This window comes from Antedon mediterranea, chromosome 6 (genome assembly GCF_964355755.1).
Source record: "Antedon mediterranea chromosome 6, ecAntMedi1.1, whole genome shotgun sequence".
Lineage (NCBI taxonomy): Eukaryota > Metazoa > Echinodermata > Crinoidea > Comatulida > Antedonidae > Antedon > Antedon mediterranea.
The window spans coordinates 1,385,115-1,395,995 of NC_092675.1; the positions used below are offsets into that span (position 1 = coordinate 1,385,115).

At 33.8% G+C, this 10,881-nt stretch overlaps 1 protein-coding gene across 1 annotated transcript; it reads right to left on the reverse strand.

The window, feature by feature from the left end:
- Positions 1-427: 427 nt before the first annotated feature.
- On the reverse strand, positions 428-9,540 carry LOC140052690 (uridine-cytidine kinase-like 1). The gene is made up of 18 exons (XM_072098372.1): positions 9,463-9,540; positions 8,462-8,573; positions 7,925-8,118; positions 7,438-7,544; positions 6,751-6,876; positions 6,327-6,371; positions 5,962-6,033; positions 5,307-5,496; positions 4,822-4,883; positions 4,469-4,485; positions 4,029-4,127; positions 3,825-3,918; positions 3,066-3,125; positions 2,406-2,528; positions 2,111-2,218; positions 1,597-1,654; positions 1,278-1,376; positions 428-1,067 (listed from the first exon to the last, which is right to left on the reverse strand). The coding sequence occupies exons 2-18, from the start codon at positions 8,494-8,496 to the stop codon at positions 1,027-1,029; spliced, it is 1,530 nt and encodes a 509-aa protein (XP_071954473.1). The 5' UTR covers positions 8,497-8,573; positions 9,463-9,540; the 3' UTR covers positions 428-1,026.
- Between the last annotated feature and the right edge of the window lie 1,341 nt (positions 9,541-10,881).

Below are 10,881 nucleotides of genomic sequence, written 5' to 3' on the forward strand. Positions count from 1 at the left end.
CAGCAGCAATAAGTCAGAAAAAAATCCTATTACTTTAAAAATGTCAATGCATTTCTTTATCTTATTAGAATGGATTTTTAAAAAAGCAAGAAATGTTAAAAACCCTAATGTAGGTCACTCTCCAATCAAGGCAATCTAATGAGATGCTGAGCTCCCAGAGACCAAAAGATTTATCTGTGGCTGCAACACGATCAGTACACGGCCTCTAAACTTTTCACTCCATCAATTGGCTGAATTGTTTGGAGAATAGTCCATAGTACGGTACTGTTGGTATTTGTCACAGCCAGATATAAGATCAAAGGACTGTTATGAGTTCCTATCTTGGCAAGCGATTGCCTTGCTCCAATAAAGACAAGACAATAGTTTGTTTCATCAATTAATTTACCTGAGAGTTAGCTATATTGTCTAGTCTTTCTGTTTTTAAAGCATAAATTAGTAAAAGTAAATATTTTAGCACCATAAAATAATACAAAGTAAAGCCATATGGAAAATTTAAGTTTCCTAGAAATAATGCCTGTTCATCATTTATGTTTAAAAACAAGAATATTTTAAGGTATTTTAAATACACCCTGAGAAGAATATGGTCACGTTATCACGTCTTTATGACTAGAAGGGCCTTGCCATAAAGTAACACTTGGTAGTTTAAAATTGAAAAAAAAAAGACATTCTCACAAATGATCAACCAAAAAGAAACTACCTTTAAACACTGTCATAATTCTATGGAGCATGCTAACTGGTTCTGGTAAATAATATTTCATAATTTTACTAAAACGGTGGGAAAAGGCCCCTGGTTTACCACTTTTAAGGGACGTTCAATGCTGGGGAGTTGCATTGGACTGCTCATGCTCTTGTGCCTCTTGCGCTCTGGGGCCTCTTAAGCTCTGGTGCCTCTTAAGCTCTGGGGCCTCTTAAGCTCTGGGGCCTTTTTTGTCACCAGTGTTCACTCCTACTGCTTAGCTACCATAACGGCAGATTCAACTATACATGACAACATTATTGACTCAACAGTTCACAATACTTCTAGGCTCATACAACATCTGTTCCAAAATACCTATTTCCAAAATTACCTAGAGAAAAAACAATAGTGTTACATATAGTTTTTAGGAAAGATAAAACCATTATTTGTCACAGTTGATAGTGTAGACAGAGCTTGAAGCATACAAACAAATCTATACCATTGGTTGGTTAGAGATGCTTGACTGACAGAGGTACTTTCAAACAGGACACTTTATATTCACAATGTTTAGTATATCTATATAAATGCAGTGAGTACATACCAATACCAGGGATAATGTGGAAGTTCTCATTCACTTCTTTATCAACTGCTGTTGTCACTATTTTCACCTTTGGAAATGCATAAGCAACAGTATGCACACCTGGGGAAGGGGAATAAGTAAATCATCCACTGTACAATAAAATGCAAAATAATTGATATATTAAAGGGAAGATTTAAGTAGTGGGTTCATTAAGAATTAAAATCATTTTTAAAAATTCCAGTAAACTCACATTAATTCATAATCAAAATAAAGGTTTATACCTGAATATCAAAGTTTAACACTGAAAACTAAACATAAAGAAATTTGAAGCTAAAAATACCTGATTCGGCCATCAGTAATGATACAAGCATTATATTCGGCTCTGCAACATCATGATCCTAGAAACGAAAGTGTACATTATTTGTTATCCTACACGATTAACAAATTCAACGGCAAGGATACACTTGACATGTATTAAACAGAATTCCACACCCATCATCCATTGAGTGCAATCACTCAAAAAGTATATACAGTAATCGCAACAAGATAGTCAACCTACTAAACAATTTCTGATCAGTTGAGAAAGATCTATAGATCAAATTTTCAAATAAATTGCAGCAAATCAACTACCTTTTCTGTACTTTTTTTGGATCTAACCAACTTATGTACAAGTTAACTGTATATGGACATGATCCAACATGTTAAGGAATATTATCTAGTTTCAGGATCAATTTTTTATAAAGTAGGTATGTCGGTATTATATGATTATTTCACTAAATATTGCAATCTTCTGTTCTGTGAACGGATGAATGGGTTTAATTGGATATGGTCAGTTATAGTAAACATATACTTACTAATAGTACCCTAATTGCCATCATGGCCGCTGCACCGGTGGCAACTGTAGCGTCCATTAAAATCACATAGTCCTCATGAATATCCTTAGGAAGTCTTAGATAGTGTAGCTGAAATACATATTTTACATTTAGTATTATAAACAACTTTGTCCTATTATGATCAGGTTCAACATCATACTTGATGTAATTTTTCCTTCAAAATTCAATTAAAAATAGACATCCTTATATTGAATATATTTTTATTATCTTTAGGCAAGGATTACCAATCACTGTCCTATCAGTTTTGTATGCTAACCTCTGGTTCCTCTGTGTCTAAGTTTGTTTGTATTAGAATCTTTCCAAGTCTAATGTCTTTACACACTTCACATAGGGCAGGCTCCATCACCTCACCAGCTCGAAGGATTGAAACTCCACATATCTATAATGAAAGGAGCATAAGAAAAAAGAGAAAATAATGATGTACAGTACATCAATGATACTGAAACTTGTGTAAAATTAGTCCAAAACTAATGCATTCGAAGGAGACAATAGTGTTTGAAAAATGTTCAAGGGGGGCTGTTACTATAGGATGGTTTGTTTTAATTTTGAAATAAAGCTCTGTCTACACTATCAAACTTTATGTGACAACAATTGCTATGTGCCCACATATGGACCACTAGGCCTAGTGGTGGGCCTGGTAATTCTCCAATCACCAGATCTACACATAGGCCTAAAGAGGTAGAAGAGGGGTAGAAAAGTATATCTAGGTGTGGTGAAATCAGAACTCTAAATTAGAAAAACTATACATTGTTATTCAAAACAAAATGGCAATGGCACTGCCGTTAGGGAGAGAGAAATCCGACCATTTTGGTAACCAATACACTGTTGCTTATTAACAAATATGATGAACTAAATCTGTTTAAATAAATTTCTCACTGGAGATTAACGAGGAATTAAAATAAAAATATCAACTAACCCTTCCTTTGAATCGTTTGCCTGTGTATTGTCCTCCCTGTGGTGTATCAACTTCATGATCCTACAAAAAAGATAAGCTTGTAAGCACTGATTATTTGAATAATGTTTTACAGGTTAAAACGAAGATATGCAGACCTCTCTTCTTAACAAATTAAATATCGGGAGGTATTCTGAAACTATAGAGGGCGCTAAAATATTACACCTAAATATATTGGCATTTATAATGCGTGCCAAAAGCAAAAATTGCGTTGGCAACTAATTATTTTACTTATTAAACAACGCATGAATGGAATATAAACATTATATGGACCGACATTATTATGTTTTATCTCTTATCAATATCTAGAGTACAGTAGTAGAATTCATAAATGTATACATCAGTTTTTTGGTTTATTCAAAATATCGGGAGACTTCCACCATTATCGGTAGAGTTGGGAGGTCTGAATATGATTCATACAGTACTGCAATTGTTACAAGTGTGAGATTCTGAAAGTCTGTACCAAGAATGCAGTAACTATTTAAACTGTTCATATAACTACAATATAACTACAATTATGATTTCCAGAGGTGGATTCAGGATTTTAAATTAGGGGGTGGGGGGGGGGCAGGGCCTAAAAATAGTAAAATGAAGTGCTGAACTTAATTTGATGTCCTATCTTTTACGTTAAAATTTTTTTTTTATTAAATGGGACCCGGGCCAGCTGGGCTCCCCCCCCCCCCCTTTGAATCCGCCCCTGATGTCTTCATATTAGATACTTACGCTAAATGGTAACAAAGAGAGTGAATGTTCTATAAGAATTCTTGTAAGTCGTTTAGAATAAAAGATAAATTCATCTCTCGACGTATCTTTGTTCCTGCAAATAATTAGAGAATGTAATAATTTAAAGATGTATTGTCCCCAAAAACATGAAGATTAATTAAATCAGATTTTGAATAGGTTAAAGAAGCAATTGTAAATTCATACCTTATAAATGTATGCAGACCTCGCACTTGGGTTGTATCTTTTACTTTATACAGTGTCTGTGGTAGAGGTTGGTCAACATGAGCGGACAGTAAATCAGCCCTATTTGTGTAAAAATAAAAATATAATAATATAAAAATAATGGTGTCCAACAAAAAGTATATTTATTCTGAAATTATTCAGTGTTTCTTTTTTTCTTTTAATGAAATTTTAATTTACCTAGACTTTCCAGGCCTCGGAAAATTCTTTTTAGGTTTTTATGCATGAAACCTCTTAAGCAAATCATTTTACCTTAAAAAAAGCCTACAAAAGGAAGGTGGGGTCATCAGCTCCTAACACATCAGAAATAATGTCCTATTGCTTGATTTTCCCTGTAAATTTGTATTGCTAAATTCTGGTTAATATATATAATATACAAGAATACCAATATAATTGAAACGTACCTAAAATTGAATCCTCTCTGAAATATAAGAAAGTAAGAGTAATAGAATTGTAATGGTTTTACTATTTTGATAATGTAAGAATTCCTAGTTCTTATTTACCATCATGTAAATTGAACATTGCAATTTAGGCAATGTCTATCAAAACTTGTGCTGTTTACAGTAAAGGTAAAAATAATCAACATTAATTTTAGTTGTAGGTAAATTTATTTAGTTGTAGGTAAGTTGTTGGTAAGCTGTAGGTAAGTTGTAGGTAAGCTGTAGGTAAGCTGTAGGTAAGTTGTAGGTAAGCTGTACATAAGTTGTAGGTAAATTGTAGATAAGTTGTAGGTAAGTTGTAGCCCTTCAAAACTTACCAACTCCAATTGGTCATGGACATGTTGTACTATCAAACTCATTGCAACTTCATTTTCTGCACCTGAGTATAACATATAGAATAATTACAATGTTATTGTTGGATATTGCTGTGCATCAAATTACATTTCTTCAGGCGTTGTCTTCTGTTGTGAAGTTGAATGACAACATTCCTCTATCAAAAAGTGGTATGGACGAAAACATTTAATATACCATATATGACAGAGTAAATCCCATGCCAGTACCATATTTATTGTAAGCTAAATTCAGATATTTGATCTTGGTAAATTCTACTGTCAATACAATCCAAGTATTTTCCCCAATAAATTAATTTAAGAAAATATTTTTGTATATTTCTTTGTTTTTTCATTGTTTGTTTTATATGTTTTATGCGGGCCCCTTGACTGTCAGCACGTGCTGTTTAGGGTTACCCTCTCTAAATAAGGTTAAATAAATAAAATAAATGTATTGCAATATTTTGACTTACCCCTTGGAACCACAATATCTGCATACTGAATTGAAGGTTCTATAAACTGCTCAAACGAAGGCTTTACAAACTTATTGTATTGCTTAAGAACGCCAACTAAATCACGCCCTCTTTCAGAAATATCACGCTTCAACCTCCTCGCCAGTCGTATATCTGAGTCAGTATCAACAAAGATTTTCATATCCATTATCTAAAATTCAATTTTTTTTAAATTAGCCGTAATTAATATTAGAAAATATTGTAAAAAAAATACTGTAGATCTATGAGAAGTGGCAATAATTTATATCAATGAAAAACTTGTTTAAAATGGAAAGAATTCAACTGTGTTTAGAGTAGTATACTGAAATTGAATTGATTGAAATTGGTAGGGAATTCCACAGACTTGGATCTGCCAAATAAATAGTTTGTTTAAACAATTCCATTGAGTTGAGTCTCTTTCAGTTCCATGTCAACTCAGTTCCATGTCGTAATTAGTAGCAGATCAAGGATTTTGAAATAGGGGTGCCCAGTGGCTGGCTGGGAACCACCCCTGGAAATAATGATTTAGATTAGAAACTCACTAAAACGTATTGGGAGAGTATCTGACACATAATTTCAATAACGTACAGATAACTAAACTGTATATAAACAAGTATTTAAGAGTAATAACACTTACATCTAAAAGTCGTTTGTTTGCAAATGATAAAATGCCCTCAAATATTACAACATTAGCTCCATACATAACTTTCTGCAAATTGAAAAGCAAAAGTTTTAATTTGTCAATGAATATTAAACCTTCAGTAGCATGTATGTGCAAGGCAATCTAACAACAGGACACTGTGCTTGCCTTGTCAAGATAGGAACTCACAACAGTCCTGTGATTTACTTGGAACTGATCGGGTCGCAGCCACAGATAAACCATTTGATCTCCAGAGCTCAGCATCTTGTGTTAGATTGCCTGGTAGATGTATCGATTGTCACTGGGTAGTAACTACATTCACTACACTACATACATTAATTAATTCATTCATAATATTTCACCTTTTCCTTTTGCCGTGCATGAGTTGTAAAATCATATATCGGAACCTGTAAATAAATATTCAAGAAATTAACAATATTACTATATTCATTTTTTCAATCCAATTTATTTATTCTTATAAGATACATCACCTTATGTAACAAACAAAAATGAGAGTTTTTAAAAAGGTAGAATGCACTTATGCTGGAGAAACTTAAATAAGCCCAGAGCCACAAGAAAAAAAACAGTATATAAAAATAATCATTCATAGAACGTATAATAATAATAATAAATTATTATATAATAAAACAAAACTCTGAAACTATAGGTTGTTGGGCAATGAGTTAATACTGGTCACATAACAATTAATTATTTTGACCCAATTAAATCCAGTGCCATCAAGGCTTTAGAGTCAAAGGATCAACTTTATTTAAATATTGTATTTACCTCAACACGTTTGCCTTCTTTTAATTTCTTTAGTGTTTTAATTAGGAGGTCATAATCAAACGCATCAGGGTGATCAAAATTGTATTCATTTTCAGCAGCTTTAATATGTTGTTCTTCATTTAAAACCTAAAGAGGAAAAAATGGCAAATTCATTATTTCTGAAAAGTCAAAAAAATTACATAATAAATATTCTCAAAACAAAATGTTCAAACTCCTTGAAAAAGTGTAGTTTTGAGCATCAAAGTTAAATGTATGTTTGTGCTGTTTATTGTTTTTTTTTTGTTTATTTATATTTATTGAGGGTAATCTATCCAGCAATTGCTGATCATTAGGGACCCTCAGAGGGTCACAAGACAAACATATACACCAGATGCTCTACATAAACAAAGTCTTATTACAAGTCTTTGGGAGTGGAGTTGTAGTTTTGTCCTTAGAAAAAATCGTTGAATAGTGCTGTTTATTGGGTTCCCATTATACACACCTGGGTGGACAGAGGCAAAGATAAGTAAAGTATCTTGCCTAAGGATACAAGCAATGCGGCGAGAGTTGGATTCGAACCTCGATCTCTTGATCAGTAGTCCCAACGTCCAATACACTGCCCCACACGCCCCAACATACGTAATTATCAAATCAAATGACGAGCATACAGTACACTGAAATGTGTTATAATAATGTATCTACACTTACTTTGTAGAATGAATCCATTGATAACAGAATAACCCATGGAACATTGAGCTCCTCAATAATCTTGTTAGCAACAGTAGTTTTGCCAGAAGCACTGCCACCACACAATCCTAAATAAAGTAAATCAACTCAAATCAACAAAACTGGACACAGTAGGATCTGTAGTTGTGCTATCTGTTGGTACAGTAAAGCAGTCTTTGTAATTAATAGATTTATTTTCACTAGATATAATAATATTACATTTAGTTAGCTGTATTTTAGATGGTTTTAAGGTGTTAAATGTCTATGGCCACATTAATATACAAATAATGACGTTTGTAAGTAAGTTCAATGGTGAGAATATTTCATGAGTTGACAGATTGACTGCTCTAATAGAGCAATAGAAATAATACTGAACAGTAATTATGGCAAGACTACACCTGTGTTATAATAAATCTTAATACTGCACAATGAATACAAAGTAATATGGTAAAACATGTTTTCACTGTACCTATGACAAATGCTCCTTTAAGTTGGCCATGTGCATTGTACCAGGGTGGTCGACCCGCTGTGTAGATTGTTCTTCGGCTTGTCCTTAGAACATTTTCAGAACCTACCGATATCGATCTTTTTCGTGGAATACGAGTTGGAGAAGAAGACATTGAGGAAGGTGCTATACTACCATCAAACAGGTCATCGCTAGAACTAAAATTAGAAGATAATAATTGAAAGAAAAAAACTATTATTCAATGATACTTTTTTTTGGCAAAAATACAGAGTTGATGCAGACTATACTCGTCATACAAGGGAAGTAAACATGTGGAATTGTAGGCCAGCAGTTCAAACAGTGTAAAAAGTGGGATGCAAACAATGTCATTAAAACAAATTGTAGAAGGTAACATTGCCATTGAGCAGACTAAATGCTAGGGTCTCTAGGAGAAGGTTTGATTCATCACACATTAGTTGAATGAAAAAGCCCTTATTACGCTTGAACTATGCATTATTGTACAAATGAGATTCTGCACAGTATAGGATGATGTCTACTTACTTGCTATCCGAACTGACAACAGATGCATACTCCATTTCTTCAAGAATTTACTCTCTGCAGTTTGCATTAAAGACACTAGTTAGTTAGTAGACGTTTGTTGTCATTCTTTGCCCTAGGTTAAAAACATGGGTTTTCAGTAAAAAGTAGAATTCTGCTGTTTTGATGAATATTGTTTATTCCATTATTTTATTCAAAGAAAATACAAATTAATACCTTTCATATACATATTTTATACGCATCCAACAGCGAGAAACGTCCAATTATAGGATGGATATTAACATTTTATAATTAATTATTATTGTGCCTATAAACTAAGCCCTAGCTAGGCCCCTAAGTCTCATTTGAGGTTTAGGGAGTGGGGTTGAAAGGGTCGTGAGTTACAACACTGTCACTAGCTAGTTCAGGATTGAACCCTGTACCCTGGGATTGGAAGGCAAGCACGTTAACCACCAATCTACAGCTCCACTACATATAGCAAATTATATAGAAAAAAAATGGAATAAGGACTGCGAAGCAAGTACAATTATCAATTCAATAGCCTAATAGGTGACAAGGCGCTACTTACTACTACTAGCTAGAGGCCTACTAGCCTACTAAAGTACTAACTACTAGCTAGGCCTAGGCCTATATAGGGCCCTGTATAGGCTACTAATAATCAATAATAATACAATTAAATTAAAGTGAACCAGCAAACAAGAAAAATGGTTAGACTCTCTGGTAATTATTATATAGAAAAGTAAACCGCTTGCTTATACTCTATCTTCTTTCTTTCTAGCCTAGAGGCCATTGACAAAAGGCATCCCATCCCTGTCTACCCTAGTTACTAGTACTAGGCCTAGGCGTAGGCCTAGCTAGGTAGCTTTAGTAGTAGGCCTACTAGCTAGGCTAGGGCTAGGCCTATGCTCTGAACGCCCATACTAATAATAATTAATTATAATCATTTATATCCTAGCTCCTATAATATATTTGCAAATCAATACAATACATGTAATTATTTTTACCAGGAGTTAAAATACGCATCGACTAGCCTAGGCTACAAACAACTGTAGTATGTCTCTCTGCTGCATGCTGGCCTGGCTGATCCGGTTTTGTATAGTGTACTTTTTTTGGTCGACGAATCGTGGTCTCACACGGGAGGGGGGGGTGGGAAAGGTATATTCAGAGCGTCATTCTGACGACTGGAGCATTCTCTACTTCTCTACGGAGCGCCATTTATGCCTTTATTAATAAATAATAATAAATAATAGAAATAGTACTACAGTACGGTAATTGTTCAAGTGGACCCAATTTAGCACCAGGGTAGCATAGTGATATCAAATAGAAATAAAGTCACTTTTTCCAAATGGACCTAATTTGAAGTCGCTTAGTTTCAATATCTTTTCGTATGTCAATACACTGCAGTGCTCAAGTGGACACAATTTGGCACCAGTGGAGCACAGTGATATAAACTAGAAATAAGTCACTGAATGTTAATATCTTTTCGTATTTAAAACATCGAGAAAAAATACTTCTGGAAATACTTCAAAAATATTTCAAACTTGCTAAATAATGTTAAATATCGGTTACTCCATCCGTAATGCAAAATAAAAATTAGTTTCAACCCATATCAGTGATTGTAATAACTTGCGTTTGTCTAAGATATCTAAGATACTTATTTTGTGTCCCCGGAAAGTGCACATATTCCTTGTATAGATATATGATATGAATTAATTAAATATTAAGTCTCCAGTATTAGCCCACCATGGTTGGGGCAGAGATAATAATAAAAATAGAGCCAAGAATTGCACTTATACTTATTACTATACATAATCACCTATGATAATTATGATAATGTTAAAATTTCAACTATTCAGATGCTCACTTCAAAATTTAGGTGGAGTTTTCTACTTTAAAAACTCGACTTCGTATATGCCTAAGGCCTAGCCCGGCGGCGGAATTAGTCTATGCTTCGAAATTGGTCTAGAAATCGGCATCTTTGCAAAATGTTCTATATTTTATCTTATTTCACTCTCCATTAACCCAATACAAAAACCATCGGAAACAAACTATCTGTTTAAAACACGTTTATTCTGGGACGGTGCGGCCATACACACCAACTACCATAAACTTTTATTCATAACATTATTACAATACCGTACAATATCTTTCATGAATCAAACATTTTCGCTACCAATGTAGCAACATTGATTAACAAAATCAGAATTTAACAGTAGCGTCTTGACCGCGAATGACAAACAATAGCGTCTTTCCCACTACACCTGCACAACCATTGCATAACAACGCACGGAATTGAAAATAAATATTGTTTTTCTTTGATTTTGAAGAGAGATATTTCATTTTCTGCCATAAAACCTCGAAAAGAAGCCCATGTGCTCCTTCATTTTTAGTACTCTTGGGTGGGCTTCTTTTCCACATGGAAT

Excerpts from the sequence above, each read along its gene's own strand:
- LOC140052690 (XM_072098372.1), bottom strand. The coding sequence starts at position 8,496 with ATGGAGTATGCATCTGTTGTCAGTTCGGATAGCAA. Across the intron at positions 7,545-7,924 it reads TAAAGGAGCATTTGTCATAG|GATTGTGTGGTGGCAGTGCT; the intron begins GTACAGTGAAAA and ends TACTTTATTTAG. Across the intron at positions 4,884-5,306 it reads AGATATTGTGGTTCCAAGGG|GTGCAGAAAATGAAGTTGCA; the intron begins GTAAGTCAAAAT and ends TGTTATACTCAG.